At 36.5% G+C, this 19,274-nt stretch overlaps 1 protein-coding gene across 1 annotated transcript; it reads right to left on the bottom strand.

The window, feature by feature from the left end:
• Window positions 1–180: 180 nt before the first annotated feature.
• LOC100647044 lies at window positions 181–17,696 on the bottom strand. The gene is made up of 4 exons (XM_048414011.1): window positions 17,454–17,696; window positions 10,442–10,544; window positions 6,546–6,830; window positions 181–4,750 (listed from the first exon to the last, which is right to left on the bottom strand). Exons 1-4 carry the CDS (start codon window positions 17,454–17,456, stop codon window positions 4,683–4,685), a joined length of 459 nt encoding a protein of 152 aa, XP_048269968.1. The 5' UTR covers window positions 17,457–17,696; the 3' UTR covers window positions 181–4,682.
• Between the last annotated feature and the right edge of the window lie 1,578 nt (window positions 17,697–19,274).

Raw genomic sequence — 19,274 nt, forward strand, 5'->3', positions numbered from 1 at the left:
CCCATGTGTTTTGTTACGTCCTGTACATGCACTCGGGTTTGTTCGCTTCGATTATATTTGCTGAATAATTGTAGCCGCTTTCAACGTGATGGTTATCACGATGGCTTTCAAGATGGTTATCGTAGAAGAGCAATTGGAGAAACAAAAGCAAAAGTGGGATGAAACAAGGTGTCGGCCGAATCACACATACGAATTATATTTATGTTCTGTTCCCATATACGAGTGACATACATCGTTACAATCATGTTTATTCGCTAGACACAGTAGTTTTAAATAATGAACTTAATCGCGAAGGCCGTTATTGTACATGCTTGTACATGTTTCGACAAGATTTTTCATCGATCGACATTTATTATTTATTAATAACAGACTGGTCGTATCATAGACCGTTATCTGCGCTCGTGTCCTTATCGCTAAAGGCCTCTATACACGTTGAACCACGTTGCGGCGCATGCATCGACACTTAGGTCTCGTGATTACATGTTACGATGCATGTAGTTTGGTATCGACGAATCACCATTGAACAACAACTTTTATCGATGCTTCCCGTCTTAGTTGGCGTGCAAAGCCTCGTAAACACGCAGCTTTCAACGTGTAGAGGGCGCCATCGATACAAAACATAATTTACGTTACATAAGTAAGAAACCCTCGTCCAACGAATAGACGCTTATTCGAACAAACCGCAATCAATACCTTTTCCGTCGCTAACTAACGCTATCCTAAGTTTCAATCCCATCAATTATTATCAAAATTTTCTTCAAAATTTCACGATGTTGATTAGTACGATGATCTATTTGTCCGCTTGACATCTTGTAGATAATGCGGTGTACATTCGCAGGGCTTCACAAAAATGTTCAGAGATTTCCCAAGTACCTAAAAAAATAAAACGGTGTAATAAATAAATAAAAATAAAAATAAGACTGTTACTGATATCCGAAGCGAAATACAAACATTCGTGTAAAAATCGTTCGCTGGTATCTTCGTGAGATTAACCTCGAAGAACGTAACTCGCGAAGATTTCTACGCGCGTTAAAACACGTTGCGGCGAATCGGCATCAGAAGCGACTTATATCGGTGCAGCAATCACAATCCCGTGTTAGTTGGTAAGGTAGATCCTATTTGGAATGCAAATTTCAACGTACAGAGGGTAGCACCGACGTTGAATGTAATTTACGGTACACCCTCGTCGTTGTATTTCGTTCGTCGATCGTTGGGCGAAGTTGATGCGATTGAAAAGCAGAATCATGCGATTAATTTCGTATTTTCTATAACCAACATACCTCCTATCGGAATATAATCAAACATTTTCGGACACGTGTTTCAACGTTGGTACATTGGGAAGAGTCGGTAATGCGGAGGTAAACCGAAAACTGATGCAGATTTTATGAACTCTAAGCATCGCAACGTGTTTCAACGTCTATAGCGACCTTAAGAAGATACATTTCGAGTAACTATTGGATTAAATTATGTGTAAATTACATAAATTCGACTTTCCTCTCGCCGGTATAATCAAAATGTAGAACATTATTACAAGCTTCGAGTTGGAATTCATTTTCTATTACACGTTATATTTATCCCTTAGATTAATTACCAGTTACATACACAAATACTGTTAGGAGCTCGATGCTGTTTACTTGTGTGCCTCGCCTTATTTGGTAATAATATAATAAATATACACATACATACATAATACATTTATCGTATTTTAATTGTAGCAAAAATTCGATATGCGCGAAACAATATCATTACTCATAGCGTTAAAATTTTACGTCTTACGCGATAAAATAGCATAACGCTAAAAAACAGTTTCTTTACAGGAGATCATTCGTCAGTCATTTCTCGTTACGTGCTAAACATTCTGCCGCATATACGGTGCTGGGCAAGATTTAATTTACCTATTAAATAACAACTAAGAAATTGAAACAACATTTCAGTCGCGAATAACAACGAAATTTCTTATTTAAATAAGATATTTCTTATTTAAGTAATTCAATAATAGCCAACACCGCTCGCAATACATACATATATTTACAATTCGGTAATTCAAGGATACATTATTCTCAGTATCATCTGTACAAGCCCTTATATTGGCATAACTAAGAATTATGTATTTTGTACACAATTAACTTACTATACATTATTTTCGACAGAAATTTTAATGTTATTAAACAATTGAAGTTCCTCCATAATTACTATTCCACGTTCGTTAATTATATTCGTCATTAATTTAATTATCGATTATTTGCAACTAAGAATAGCGAAGTTTAAGCATTAAAATAAGTAATGTGCATTAAAATTGTGCGAAATTACAACTGAATTGCTTTGAGAATTATAATTGCAAAATAATTCAATTACACTCGTGGTTAAAGTAATTTGTGATTACAAATCGAACTAAATGCAAAGTTGGCGTTACGTAATTCAAGTACAATGTAATTACTTACTATACATTAAGTAATTAAATTACAGTGTAATTTAATTAGGACAACTGTAATATACACTGTTCTCCGTAATATTAACAGTGCAGAGAATATAGTCGCAGTTAAGGAGATTATCCTTGAATCCTGGAAACATTCTCAGAAGAAAAGACCTATTTTTAATCTTCTATCTTGACCAGCAGTATATTTCTTAGACCCATTAATGACTTCATCGATATTTTCACAAATTACATACAACGAAGCATCTTGTATTTATGCAAGTCTGACGATGATCTTGTTTCACATCAACAGTTTCGTGGTACGAGATTAAACAGCATTGCTGTAAACGAATATTAATATAACATAAATTGTTTTAAATTGAAAATCCTGTGAAAATGATTTAAGATGGAGGTAATTCTGTTTGTATCGCTATAGTATTTCATGGATGTATTCAAAGCACAACTAGAGTTAATTACGGTGCAAGACAATTTCGTTGCCACAATTAAATTACTAAGCGTTATAAATAATCTTTAGGCATGTAACAAATCACACGCATTTGTAAAAATATGAGAATATCAGAAAATACTTATTTCTCATCGCAAATTTTGAACACATAACATGATTTCTGATCATAAATAAAAATATATCTCTGCGCGTGTGTTTCTCAATAGGCCAATGTTTGTATAACGAATGTTTGTACAAAACTGCGTATCTTATATCAAACTTTTAATTCCTAAATATATGATATTTACGCGTACCACGATGCAAACAAAGGAAAGGAAACAGACCGAGAATTTGTAAGATATCTTCAGTGGTAACAGAACCTGACAAATTTATACAAAGGATCATACTTGTTTTTGTGAACCATATTCGTAATTCACAAGGTGCCCATGGGGGCGTACACACGTACAAACACACTGAACTATCCGTATACAACATTCACGACATGAAAGATTTATTCTGTGAGACAGACAACAAGTGTTTCCCATCGTGTGATTCTCGAGCTGTACGCACACGTACGCGACGTGCTCTGGTAGAAAGAGATTAAGGTACGACGAGATCTATCTCGACATTTTCATATTTTTTTATACGACAGAATTATACGTGCAACGAGACAACCTCGATTTTCTAGAACAATTATTAACTTCACAATTCACAATTAGTCATTTACCGATAACGAAAGAGTGGACGATTATTTATTATGAGACTGCGGATTTTTGTGCATTTACTTGTGCATTTATTTCAACGCGTATATCCAATATGTTAAACATCCAATGCAAGATATTTACTCTGATATCCAGTAGAGACGAAGCAAAGGTCCATTCCTTTAGTTCCATTCTTATGAATGTAAAATACAAAGATGTAAAAATGCACGAAAGTTCGCAGTCTATTTATTACATTAATACCAGTTACGAAACATCTTTAGGAAATGAGAGAGTCGACTATTTTTCTCGACAGGAGGATCAGGCGTCTTCATCCGCTCTTTTCTTCCTGGAAAGCCATGAAACAGCTGAAGGCAGACTTTATCCTACTTTATCGCAAGTACAGCGTGAAAAGAGCGCAGCACGATTTATGAAATGCAGCAAACATGTCACAGAAAGAAGATCCTGACAAAGCGCATACTCGTTTATCCCGCTGATTATTCTCACAGTGGCCGCTCTAATTACTTTGGAGTTGGTGCAACTTGACAATGCACTTGCAATAAAAAAAAAAAAAAAAAATATTCGTTCATCCGCCACTGTAAAGCGCGTAGTTCTAAACGCGTTTATCTGGAAAAACCATTTTCTCGCGGTGCTCTCTTTTTTCCAGAGAGCGTCGCCTACTTTTATCAACGACGCGTCGCAAAAGCTGCTAAATTGTCTGCGACGTTGCTGCTTCAATAATATCAAACTTGCTAACTAATCGCGGCTATTTCAATGCATATTGTGAACGTGTCTCTGTTCGTTACTAACAACGCGAGCTGCAACGCTCGTTTCCAATAGCATACTCTCTACACTCGCGTTAAATCACATGCTTACAGTAGCGCACGTGTGCAACTGGCTTTCAAGGAGCCATCACACCGGCGCATTCGCCAACGTAACGACAAGATAAACGATGCGTGAAGTTTGAGGCCAAGCGAGACATTCAGTGACGGTCCGATGCTGTGTGTTTCAGCAACTCCTTTCTCCTGCAACAACCAGTTCTTTTGTCGCTGCTGCGTTTCCCATCAATGGCACGTTCCGTCGAAGTTGCGACCGAGATATTCATAGAACGAAACCAGGGGCTGTGTCAACCCTGTTGTTTCGAGGTGGCTGGCGAATTTGGATCTTGCCCACCATTGCTCGATTGACCTGCAACTAATTCATTGAGAGTCAGATGATCAGTCTCTTAACCGGCTAAGTATTATCAAGTACGTCCTGTTGAGTATGACGACACGGGGGCAACGTTAGGATGTGATACGCGATGTCAATGAACCATCCAAATCGTTGGGCGAAACTCAAGCTTTGCGAAGACCTTCGGAGAAACCTAGGGAACAGAACTAACTGGTTGAGAAAGAGACTGTCCGATCGTCGAGACGCTGTAACAAACGATCTATACAGCCGATCTATCTTGAGGAGATTAGACAGGAAACACGTCGAATTATTAATAATATTATTAATTACACGATTAATTGAGAACAATGTAAGAAACTGACTGCTGGGAAAATATCTATGTGTTACCGGAGAAAAATAAGAATTGCCGAATGTCTCGGAGACAAATTACAATTTTCAGAAAGGAAGTGTGTGTGAGAAAGAAAATAAAGTTTAACTTCTAGTCATTTTATAACGTGGAACACATTTTGCTGGTTACAATTAGAATTACAGAACTATTCGTAACCATTACATAACTAATTAAAATTACATAGGATTATGAATTCCACGTTAAATAAAATTAAAGATTCGATGAGGAACGATGCTGGTTAAAAATAGAGCGTGTTCGCGTTCCACCGTAGTGAAATAGGAAATATCGCCATTCTTCTTACGTCCATTATTTCTGATTAGAGTGTAACTTTACGTTATGTCAAGAGTAATAAAGGCTCATGCATAGTAAGCGAGCGAAGGCCAGAGCATCTGAATATTAAGAAAATGGCAGGATCGGCCTTGATTTAACGATAATACAAGCGAGTACCAGCGTACTACGGTGCTCGTTTCGAACAAAGATTCATAAAACGAATAAGGATTAAAACAATATAAAAAGATTATAGTTTGCTTTTTCCAAGTGTCGCGTTATTATCGATAAATAAATTCAAACAGCCCTTCTTCCGATATCTTGCAAATACTTGGCACAACGAACGATACGTGCAAATTTATCGTAGCTGTTAGCGATCGCCGCTGATACGCTTTATGCCACGGCTGTTGCGTTTAGTTTGGAGTCCCCTGGGCGATTGCACAGATTGAACAGATACTTCGCACGTAGAAAGGTCGCTTCGGTTCTTGCCACACACAGCCGTGCCATAAATTAAGGATTCCGAAGGGTCTCGACCGGTGTCAAGCATCAAGTACCGGCGTCTCAATTCTTCAGACTCGAAGGAATTTTCTCACAGTCACCGGAGAGGCCACCTTCGATGATTCCTCGAATCACCTCTCACCCGCTCCAGAAATTTCTACGAAATTTCTACGGGAGAGACGCGAAATCTCTGAGATGTGCCGACTGGGTCTTGTTTTTTAGAGAAGCGGGGCAATCAGCAACCTTGAAGACTGTCGATCAGAAGGGTGACTCCTGGAGGAGGTGGCTGAGGCAAGGAAGACAATTTTAGAGTTCCGAAGCAAAGTTGGAAGCAAAAGAACCGGCATCGAAGGTTCGTTCGGTTCGGCAAATTTCACAGGACCAGATATTATAATTTTATTTTATTATTACCAGATATTATATTATAATTTAATATTATAATTTTCAAACGACCAGATTTCGATAAGACCGAAATCGAACCATGATTATTTCGATTTTTATCCACCGTGTGCATCGCCAAGAAATTCCATTTGGACGTGGCTTCTTACGTGCGTAATAAATCAAAGGTAGCAACGATAAAAATGAAAGATCAAAAGAAAGGAACGATATTAAATGCGGCGTCTGCGAGTGTTCGGATGCTTTAAGTATATTTGTCGTATGGCTAACCTGTCTCCATGGAAAGCTCTTCGAATCGATTCGGCAGATCCAACATCGCAGGTTCAGCGTGGCGGCCCAAAATCTCCGTCAGGGCATTCCTCCTTCCGGCTCTCCCGGTCGAAAGGAACTCTTTCGCCCTGTCGTCGCCCTCGTAGGAGCCCGGGCTGCGCGCACCACGCATGTAAGTTCCCGAACCATTTCCTGTTGCCCCAGGATCCTTCGTGTCCGGTACGTTGCCGATCTCCGCGGGATTGATTGATCCCGATCGTCCCGACGTTAGCATCTTTTTCAACGCTGCAACAGACAGATCGAGTTATTTTAATCTATTCCTTCGGACACTTTGATAACGTTGCAAGACAGACCCTTCCAAATAACTAACTGCAACGCGTACGATTTAATTCAGATTAGTTCGTCGTTTGCTACTTTGCGTACAATGTTATTAGCATCGTGTGTATAGAATTTTAGTACTGTTATTTGTATACGATTTTATTATTGTTATCCGTGTACAATGTTATTGTTCTTATCTACGTACAATGTCACTATCTGCTATGTGTACACAATGTTATCATTGTTATTTATATATAATCCGATTACTATTATCTACATACAATGTTATTATTTGCTATGTGTACACAATCCTATTATTATTATGTATACACAATGTTATCATTGTTATTTGTATATAATCTGGTTACTATTATCTGCATACAATGTTATTATTTTGCTATGTGTACAGAATGCTATTATTATTGTGTACACAATGTTATCATTGTTATTTGTATATAATCTAATTACTATTATCTGTATACAATGTTATTATTTTGCTATGTGTACACAATGTTATCATTGGTATTTGTATACAATCTAGTTACTATTATCTGTATACAATGTTATTATTTTGCTATGTGTACACAATCCTATTATTATTATGTATACACAATGTTATTATTGTTATTTGTATACAATTTTGCTACTGTTATCTGTATATACAATCTTATTATTGTAATTTGTACACATCGTTATCAATCAATCGTCATCATCAACAATTGATACGACAGCACGTGATACGGTAATTGGATATCCATTGCGTTTCATGAGGTGCAAAGTGCAAGCTATTTGGCCTAGGAGCTTCTGAAAGAACTGTGTCACCGATGCAAAGAATATTTCATTTCAAACGGGGCACGTTTGCCCGGGCAAGAGATAAAATAACGCATCGTTCAAATCTGTGTACGAAATATCATCGGTTGTTTTAAAACTTTGGTTCAACGCACCGGGAGGATTATTTTTGTAATCTAAAATCACAGAAGAGAGTTGTAAATGGAAAAATTCACGCTTGTCAAATTTTCATAAACTTGAACTTTTACTTGATATTAAAGAAATTATAAAAGAAATTATTGATAATCAATAGAATATTATGTACGAAAGATACAAATGCATTATAAAAATATACTTTACCAGGTTCGATTTGGAGAAGAAAAAGTCAGGGACGTTAACCCTCTTATTATCGACGTTTTGCTGCTTTTTATAAACACTATTCGTAAGTTTGATTGTTAAAATTAATTTCTCGATGATGTAAACGATTTATGGTATAACAAGCGATTACGATACTTCGATATAAGACACTAAGTTCGTAGACACAGAAAAAACGACTGCTCTAGCCGAAACAGCGTCAGGTGATAAATTTATCTTAGTATGCGATAAGATTATCTTAATATGACATAATTCGTATCCCCTAACTTTGACGCGAACGTCGTATTTTTTAAAATGATCTTGCGTTGCAGCTTTAACACATACGTTTATATTATTTACTTTTATTACGATAGGACGTGACGATCCAGCGAAACAAATAAAAATAGAAGATACGTTTAGTTCAGCAACGTTCCACGTATTTCGTATTAAATAAATGACAAAATACTCGAAAATCATAAAAGCATTACTCGAATAAACCAAACAACGTTGTGGTTTTATAAAAAGTGAAATAATAATAAATTCTATATTAATAATACTCGAATTAAGCGTCGTGCTCGTGTAAATATAAAATTTTAATTACCTATCGTTTTTATACGTTCCGATTATTGGTTATATTTCGCGAATATATGCCCGACATTGATCGAAAGTCATCTGCCGCTGTAAAATATTTATACAACGCAAAAACTGTAAAATATACCATTTCGTATCACTCGCGACGCTATGTTATAATTAACGATGCAATATGATAATTAACTCTGCTGTCCTCCTTGCTCTTCCCCTTCACCTTTGTGTCTCTTCGGATATTTACTCCTTTTTCCTATCTATTTTATTCACAGATGTCGTGGAATACGCAAAAACTGGACAAACCCGATCGAACAGCAAAGACAAATATTAAAAGGAAAAAGAGCCTAGTTCAAACAAAGTTGGCCGATATCTATCGAAATATAATATTCATGTAGGCTGGAGGAAAACAGCAGAGTCAAACGATACTACGCATAGCCGCCGATAAGGCGAGGTTAACTTTAATTCTCACCTAAGGCTATTGGAAATTCGAAACTTCGCGCGATAAAAGTTATCAAGGATACTTCGACGTTGCAAATTAAAAACGTACGTGTTCCCCGTTATATCGACAGTCGATAAAACAGTTACCAAATAACAGAATAACAGAAAGGGGAATCACAGTAAAAAGGATTAAATCGCAGGGAGATAGTCCGATTCCTTTTATTACTGTCGTATTTAATCTGGCTTTAATCCAGTTGGCAGTTGAAAAGCAGAAAGTTTCTCGAGGTGGATAGCGGCACGATTGCCGAGAATATTTAACAGAATTTCCTCTGAGAATGTCCAGCGAAACAATATAGATAATAAACGATGTTTTCCTTCGTCCCTTTTTTACGCGTTAGCTTCCTTCCTTTCCTAGTTTTCCACGGGTAAACCACTAACTTTCTCTTCGTTGAACTGTATTTTTCGATAAAAATCAGAGCGATGTTTCGTTGTGGTATTTTTGAATGACGACACATCCAGATTATCTTTTTAAACGGACTATACGGTACGCAGGTATTTTCGTATTTAATTTTAGCCCGTTCCAAGACGAGTTCAGTGATCCATGACTTTTCCACTAAATCCGCCACTATCTAAAATCAATTGAAAGTGCCCTTCGCTGGACAATTATACAAAAGAATCGCTTTTTCAGATGTTCGTAAAGTTAACCTTGGGAATCGATAGATCGACGGGCGCATTTAGTTCGGATGATGTCATAAAACCGGAAATCAGATGAACTCATCGAGCAACAAATTTTTAAATACATCACGAACTGTTTAGATACATAAATCGTGTTTCGATACTCACTTGGCTACTATTACGTGTCATTCATCTTAAACGTTCGCTGTCGAAACGAAATTAAGATGTCACGAACGTCGGACGGCGTTGATCAAGCGGTAAAATAAACCAAGTAGCATAGCACAAGATCCAAGCGAAGAACTATGCGAAATACGCGACAGGGGAAAACCAGGGTACAATGTGATGTTAGTTATTGGCAATAAAGGTGAGAATAAGGCTCAGAGAGATAGTGCGAATCAACATACTTTTGTATTATTATTACTCTCTTACTTATATGTTATAATATTAATTGTAAATTATTGTTAGTACCTAAACTTCTAGCGGATTACAGAAGAGCAACGATAATAACAATAAAAGAAAAATAATGAAACAAAATTATAAAGTCAGCTGAAATCACGTTCAGTCGATTTTCAGATATCGCGGTAAAAAGCGGAAGAAAGTAATGCTTTCTCCTTCTTTCTAACGATAAGTATAAAGATTATGCTTGTACCGTGATAAAACCAAAAGTACCGAGATTATTTTAAACGTTAGTACTTGCGTTAGCGTAAATTAGGATTAAATAAAAATGTAACACGTACGTTTGGAACAAAAAAAAATACCTTTTTCACGTAAGAGACGTTTTCTCCGGCGCCCTTTGTACGTCGAGTGGCCGAAAACGGCAAGGCAATTTCTCCCTGCCACTGACACTTTGCGCAGCTTCACCTAATCAAGTATCGTTTAGAATTATGAGCTACTGTTTAGGCCAATCAGATACCTTAAAATTCAAATTGAATGTAAAATATAAAATGGAACAAATAAATGAAGGAACAAAACGTGCAACCGTTTACCCATAGCGTTTCGCCCGAATAAAATTTCGTAACGACACGCCAACTGTCTGAACAACTTCAGAAATGTTCGAATCCTATCTAAAGAATTTCCAGAACGTCGAGATTGTATCTGAAAAATTTCCAAGACGCCGAAAAATCCTATCTGAAAAATTGGCAAAATTCAGTGAGACATATAGTTAGACATTTATAAATGTAAAATGTAACTTTCAGATTTTCAATATGAACCTCCGCTTCTACAACGATATGTACCAATTTCAGGAAATTTTGATGGAGATGGAAAATGTTTCGCGTGGGATAGTATTCAATCAGTGCTATTCAAATCCTTTCAGAGATATTTTCACTCTAGGGGAGCAAGTGTACGATCGACGAGTCAGCTATGTAAATGCCAGAAACGTAAAATTATACTATATAGCATGCTATTATATCATAATTCCAACTCCCAAGTAACACAAGGTGCAAACGAGATACTTATGGGATAAAATTAAACGATTACGTATGTATGTATGTGCACTGGAAACAATTATAAACCTAAATTGGAGCTATGGCTCGGAGTTGTTCTGTGAATTGGTAATTTTTTATATCACAAAATTATGGGATCCGTACACCGTTCGACGAATTATTTGCCGGATTGGAGGTTTCTGCCTAAATTGGCGCGTTTGCAGCTAATTAGCGTGATACGTTCTTTAACGAGAACATTTCGTTAAAATTTTTCTCTTACAAATTCTCATGTACATTCATATAGGATATCGAGGAACGGTAATAAATATTTTGTAAACGTGAAATTTCCGCGTTAAAGAGGAATATTAAAAACTAACGAAGAAGAAGCGAAAGCCATTAATTTCTAGGTGTTTGAAACATGACTTGAATTATAATTTATGTATGTCGCGTATACGCTTTGAAACTTCGTCTACGAGCTTCGACAAAGTAAACTGTGATCGTGCTTTTAGCGACAAGGAAATTTAAATTAATATGAAGCAAAGAAAAATGTAATTAAAATCCTATGCATACACTGTCATTTTTTCAAAAATAATCTCCATAAAATTTAACGAGCTGAACTCTGCTCGAAGAAGCACGCAAGAAAGAATTTTGGCAAATTAAAGATATAGCAAAAACTGCATTAAAAATACCATCTCGTTGCCGTTGCTTAAACCTGCGTTAATTGCACAGGCAACGTCCATTGTATCACTATGGTGCTCAAAACTCTAGTACTCTAAAGTGCACAACTCTAAAACCTCCATTAAAAACTCATTTAGCAACCAGAGATACGCAGTTGCGAATTATCGAGACACTAAAATGGCTGTGGCTTTCGAACAAGATCACACAAGACACACAAGGCTCTATTTCTGAAGTGTATTCCACATATTACGATACACGCTGTATAGTTTGCAAATATATAAAAATCTATCGTACCGTCAACCATTAGTGCTAGGAAGAAATCGCTTGTTATATTACCCGTTAAATTTCCTTCCTTTTTTTCTTTTTTTCAATTATTTTCTTCGTTCTTATCAGCTCGTAGATATGGTCCAATTATCCAGCACATTTGATTATCCGGCAGAGCCTCGATCCTGGGCTATGCCGGATAATGGGAATTCTACCGTACCAATATCGACAGAAATTGCTTTATAGACGCAAACGGAGCAAAAATCTTTATTACAGTAAATGTTCGATATGATTTGCTTCCGCTGTAACGCAACGCTCGCATTGTCGTACATCTTCGAATATTCCGCTTCGTCTATCGAGTAATCTTGATCGATATTTGTAATATTTTGCGCTGGCAATGCCGAGCTAACTCGGGTACTTCAGAATCAATCTCGTTGTTTACGTTCAACGAAGAAACTCACTCGCCGCATCCAACGTTCGTGGATGGTAAAAATCGACTTTACGCCAAAAGCATTAACCGCAGGGATCAAATCGCTTGGACACGTTTGCTCCTCTCCGTACGCCAGCTGTAAACTCCTACAGTCACGTACCCTCTTTTTTAACAGCCTGTTACATTGCTTTGCTTACATATTTACAATTTCTTGGAAAAAAAGACTATAGTCCAAAAATGTATAAGTTACGTGCTCTTTGTCGTACATCTTTTGTTCTTTATCTTTTTCTTTTTTTGAATCGTGAGTTTGCGGTCGCGTCAACATCTTGGGTTATTCAGCGACTACTTGGTCGCTTTACTTTGATACCTGATACTTCGGTAACTCGAAACGTGGTTGCGTTTATCGTTTAAATACGGTTCCTGAGATGTGTACATTGTTGATGAACGAGATTACGATAGTACTTCATTTATCTCAACGAAATTGTATTTACTAATAAAATCTCGATTGCTAATGAAGTTGCCAAACGTTCTACGACTATACACACGTAATATACACATGAAAGCTTTTTATGGTAGTATCCTATTCTATGCTCTATGTATCGTTGTAGATTATCTGCTACCAATACGGTAATTGTTATCGAGCAAGAAGGAATATAAAATACAGCATAGTTTCGATGAAGGTTTTAAACAGAATTTCAATTTACAAATGGCTGTTGCAGTCCAAGATTTGAAATAAAAAATAAAAGCATTTGCCAAAAAATGAATATAATTTTGCCCAGCCACTGTACACCTTCGATTTTATACGTGTATCGCCTTTCATAGAAATTGATAAAGTCACATCAACGCGACTTATTTTTAACGATAGGTCATACAATTTTCAAGTGTCCCAGACGCGATACATTGCACGGGAAATCTAAATTAATTATGAATAATTCAAGAGACCAAACTCGTCATTTTCAAATGTTTATCATGTAAACTAAATTATTCGATAAATTAGCATAGTACAATGTTAATATTTCCCAGATAATATATTCTCCTATAGTGACGCTAATAACCTTGTAGTTGACGTGACAGTAAACCTCGTCTGAACTGCGAAACTCGTGTCCAAAGAGCACGTCAAAAGAGTAATCGGAAATGCGTATAAAAACGAAAAAAAAGACAGATATATCGCTTAAGAAACAGGAAGGCAGTACTCCGCGTAGACGATAAATTACCAATGTACGAAACGATCGTTAAAACCATGTACAGTGAACCTGTAACGTAAATCACGTCAGAGACCAGGACACACACCGCGGGCAGGATGGTGTCACGGTCGGAGATAAAGATCTGGCGACTTTGGCTACAATGTATATCGCCGAAGTGCCTAATGAGTCATCGATATCCCAACGGTCCTTCCATCGAATGCTCTGGAAGCGTGGCAACGGTCCCGTACGCCTACAGGATAGTGGGGATATTGAGGGGTGATAAACAAAAAAGAAGCAAATCCCCCCGGAAGTCAAATTGTAAGATTTTCAGTCTTGAACAGTCGCGTCTAGAGCTCAGAAGTATATTATAAGTGTATTATTAAGTGTATAAACGAGAAAAAAATAAAGTTTCTTTTTTTTTTTTTTTTTAAATTTCTCCGTTTTTATTTTACGCGACAAACCCATGGAACAGTGCCATTGGTAACAACAGCAAAGAACCGCGTGGGTAAATCTCGATCGTTGCGATCGATTCTACTGACAATAGTTTGTTAACGGTTCGTGATACATCAGAAACGAGGATCCAGAAATACCAACTATTGAAGAGGAAACTAAGAGAAATGCGAGGAAACATAAGAAAAGCGCGTTGCACAACATCCTAATCAACTAGTCCTGGGGACGTACAAAGATCGGATTAAACGAGGCTTAAAAAGGAAACACCCTGCTGATCTTCTATAGAATTCTCACGGGATACTGTAAGACGACGTCCTACCGGGGATAATCATCCACATAATAATTTATAGCTAGAAGAATTTACCGAATGTCTAACAAGACAAATTGCAGAGAGAAATGGCTAAAATAAAATGAAAAACGTCAAAGTCCTATTGAAAAGGAAGGAAACTACAACGGTTGGGACACAGATTAAAAGTTTATCCGAAACGATATTTTGCAGTAGAATCGAAAGATAATACAGAAGCTCTTTCAGAAGCAGTCGTTCGGAAAAAAAAAAGTATCCGTCCGATTTCCTGCGCGCTATTATATTATCTTCTCTAAATAAAGGAAGGAATGTAAAAAGAAATAAAAAGCAATGACAGAATGAAAAGAGCGGATCCGCGCGCAAAACTTGCACGGTGCAGTTGCGCACGAAAAAATGCAGTTTTCCGCGTCACACAGAATTCGAATAGTCGAATGGAGCGTATAAAGGGTGTCCCGCGTGACGCGGCTCAGTATTTTTCAGCCATTTGCGAAGAATGTTTTGAACTATACTTTAATGGCGAACTTGTAATTCTCTCTCCCTGAAATGCAAGTAATTCTGATATATATCGACGGGTGAAATATTATTTCCACCATGATGAACGTGGCATTAAGTAAACAAAAATATCTGTAACACGTTTTTTGAATTTTTTTGAATTTTTCGTAAAATCCTGTACCATCTCATGGAAAAAACGACACATGGTATCGTATTTGCGTTCCCTAAACAGCCCTTGGTTTCGCTATGAAAATAAAGTATTTTTGGAATATTTTATCGTCGTTCGCAGTACACTCGGTGGTACTAAACTACATTTCGATACACTCTCTTATTACATGGACGCAGATGGCAGAAAAATACGAGTCGCGTTACACGAGACACCCTATACACAAGTATATCGAAATAGTGGCGAAAAATATGATCGCGTCACCTGCAGTTCGAGTATTTAAGTGGGATACACAGGTCTAGTCGCGAAAAAATTAAACAACAAATTGCTAGCATTTGTAGAAAATATACTATACAGGGTATTTCAAAATATTTTCTATTAGCAGATTATTTTTATACTTTTCCTTCGGTGAATGATAGAAATGCGTCGCGAATTCTCTACATTAATTTCTAGTCGCGTAATCTTTCTCTTTTAAGTTCTACTCAAATAGAAATTCAATGGCGTAATGTCCAACGATCTTGGGTTAGGTTAGTACCAAGGATAATGCTCGTTTAATCATTAAAATTACGTTCGTAAGTTTAGCTCCTTTCTTAGCTTAAGTATAATTATAATTAAGTATATTAAGTATAATTGTCTCTCAAATAGACGTATTTTAAAATGCACAATTTAAATTAAAAAAAGAATAATTTATATTTTTTTCATCATAATGATTCGGCTCTCAAGAAATTCAAAGCTACATAATCCATCATGCCATTTCGTATTTTTCTTGTAATTTTTAAATTACAATTAAATATTCAGTAAAGTATTTACGAGCCTACATCCTTGTTAACCTCTATTCGTAGAATATGTTAGTTTCGCTTCGCAGAAGATACCCAGAACATCCTACATAGAGTGATTTTAATAACCGAGTCAATTAACTTAAATTAAATTAAATCAACTAAATGAAATTAAAAATTGAGATTAAAAAAAGATCGTGAGAAAAATTTTGCGTTGTTTACAAGTGCTTGCAAGTTACTGTGCTTCTTTCTATTTCTCCAATCGAATTCTTCTACTCCTTCTGCGCAAATGTATTTCTACTATTACGCTACGAATTTCATTCCTTCGAGAACTTTTAATAAGTATTCAAACCTTTCACTCATATTCTAAGTACTGTTAAGAAAATTGATGATATTTTCCATTATAACGTCTAAGTTTTCAACGCTCGTGTTTAACATTAAATTAAATCGTGTTAAAATTAAATCATCACACGAGTATCGTGTTTCCTAGCAGTTCATTATAACTCTCATGTTATTACATAGTGTTGACGTTATTTCGTATTTGAACATTCATGTGATTCACTTAGTAACCAAATAGTAACGACTAAACCATATGATGGAAAATAGCAAGAAACGTACGAACGATACTGAAATACAATGGTGAAACGATTGAGAATTTACCACAAATTTTTTGACACGTGGAATATATGATAAATTTTAAAAACATAATAATACGACTAGTACATGTGTAATGCAAATTTCATATAAATAGCTTGCAATTGTATTTATGATACACTACATCTTACGATTTTTAAGAAATACAAATATTCTTAAAATGTTCAAAGAATATTGCCTGAAGAAAGGAACTAGGATCAAATAATTATTCCAAATAGAATAAATTTTGGATAAATTAAATTCCATTAAAATTCATAAATCGTGCATTTTTATAATAAATTTACAAGGCGCAAAGATGCTAATAAGTAATAATTTAAGCTATTATATAACTACATTAATCGAACTAATACATTTTCCATGAACATCGCGTCAAAACTGCTTGTAATTATTTAATACTGGCAAATAGTACATCGACTGACGCATCACTTATTAACGAATCTACTGTCTTATTCATACAGTAACCCTGAAAAGACAGTGATCGATTCGTACGTATCCCCGAACACAGTTACGACAAAATATGTATATCTTACGTCAGCACCACGTGCTTCCACGTAAAAGTCTGCGATACCACAGGATACTCGCAAATTTCGTAATACCAAATGTTGATTACCGAACCGACAGAACTGTCACATTCTAACAAGATTTATTCGAGAGCTGACCCTCCAGTGAACCTGAGCTGTCGCGTAACTGCAACTTCTGGCACGAACAAAATACGCAAGAAGCAAGTAACAGGCAATAACTGAAAGGAATGGTAATAAGGAGACGGATAAAGACGAAGCGAGACGGTGGAGAGCAACAACGTGTGTAAGTGCAAACCGTAGAAAACAATGGTCGAAAGCATGTCACTGAAAGAATGAAAGTGCTCGAGGAGGACATCGAATGCGAAAGAGCAATGAGACGTGACGCAGCAACACATCAGACACATGACGTAGCGATTCACGGACTCACCATCGAGATGTTGATAGCGTTGCTCTTCCGTGTGCGTAGCTCGGTGTCGCTGGCCACTGGATTAACTACACACGCGTCTGCAGCCGAAGCTTTACTGTCAGCGTGGGTGCTATACAGCGTGCACGCCGGTTGTAAACCAGTCGCCTGGCGAATCGATACTGCGCGAATCAAAGTATACAGCAGTTCCACGAGGGGACCGTATAATATGACGTATGATGCACGATGCACGGGACTACGAGAGGATTACGAGTAACAGAGGACAATGTGCAAGATGTCGATCCGACAAGTCTACCAAACGGTTTTTGGCCTGTGCACACTGTTATTATTACGCACACGAGATGCTGTTATGCGTGATCGGAACGAACTGTACGACTTGGCAGCAATTAGCAAGTTAGCACTTGCTGGCCAATAGCAGTGCAGACGTACGAGAGAAAAAGACCGATCACCACGACAAAGACGATGTCATAACTTCTCAACCGTCTGATTTCGGTCTGTCCATGAAACGAATGGGTCATGGCTTACGGCGCTCACGAAGCCGATTTTCTTTGTATTCTATCTACGTGTCATACGCTTCAACGACCGCTGCCGAATCTTGCCGACTTTTCCCGAACGAGCAACTGAATTTTGGTGCCCCGTACAGGCTTTTCCAATCTTCCGATTAATAAAATATTTACAGCTGTCATTGCTCGCTTACGTATTCTAAGTTCTAGGAATGTCGTATATGTCTTTTGGAAACTAGAGATTCCAGTTCTATTTCATTTTCTCTTATATTACAGTGACAAATATCAAGGTATGAAACTCGGTCGATGGTACGAATTTTAAAAGTAAATTCACGTCAACGAAATACTTGAATTTATTATTAGAAGAGGTAATTGTTATGTTACGATCTTAACGGGGACGAGAAATTATATATTTCTGTACAATTCTGTACAGAAAGTTTTTGGTTTTTGAAAGTTTCTAGTTTCTGGCGTAGGAAGAACCATGTCTAAAAAATATTCATTTTGATCTGTTTCAGGTAGGCTGTCTGCTCAGTCGGACAAATAAAGAATATGAACTTATGTTGGAACATAGTGCCATCTACCAGAGTCAATAATAGCTGCAAGTTTTTGAAAAATTGCTGCTTTGGAATTTGCAATACGTGATCAAAATTGCACATACAACAGCTATTTAGAAATGTTTAATATGTATTAGAAGTAACATTCTATAATTCAAAGATATATAATTAACTAAAAGTTTACAGGGCATTCTGATATTGATATATTAGTAACAAATATAATGTTGCTATTGAGTCTCATTGAAGTGGAATTAATATAATATATATTTTGTAGAAGGGTAAATCGATGAGCAGAGATGAAAAACCGATGCATCGAAGTGCTTTTACTACCAAATATTGCCAGTCAAATATTGAACAATTGAAGCAGAATAGACATGAACAGAATACTTCAACGTTCAATATAGAAGCAAAAAAGTAATTTTATCCTTTGAGGAAATATTTACTATATGTCATATTTCATTATATACATACATGTATATTATACTGAGTATAATATTCACAATGTATAATAAACCATATATATATATATATATATATATATATCACATATATATATTCATATAATATCTGAATTAGGAATTACATGAACAAATTTACGTTTACATGTTGTTTGCAAAAATTATTACAATCTAGGTAAGACTGGTAACCATTACGAGATGTTTTGCTCGAAACAAGCTATGTTCGGCTTATGATATCCAGGGATCGATTAAAACAAAACACCATCTATATATATATATATATATGTAAATGTATCTATTAAATTAGGT

The sequence above is a fragment of the Bombus terrestris genome, chromosome 17 (assembly GCF_910591885.1).
Source record: "Bombus terrestris chromosome 17, iyBomTerr1.2, whole genome shotgun sequence".
Classification (NCBI taxonomy): Eukaryota; Metazoa; Arthropoda; class Insecta; order Hymenoptera; family Apidae; genus Bombus; species Bombus terrestris.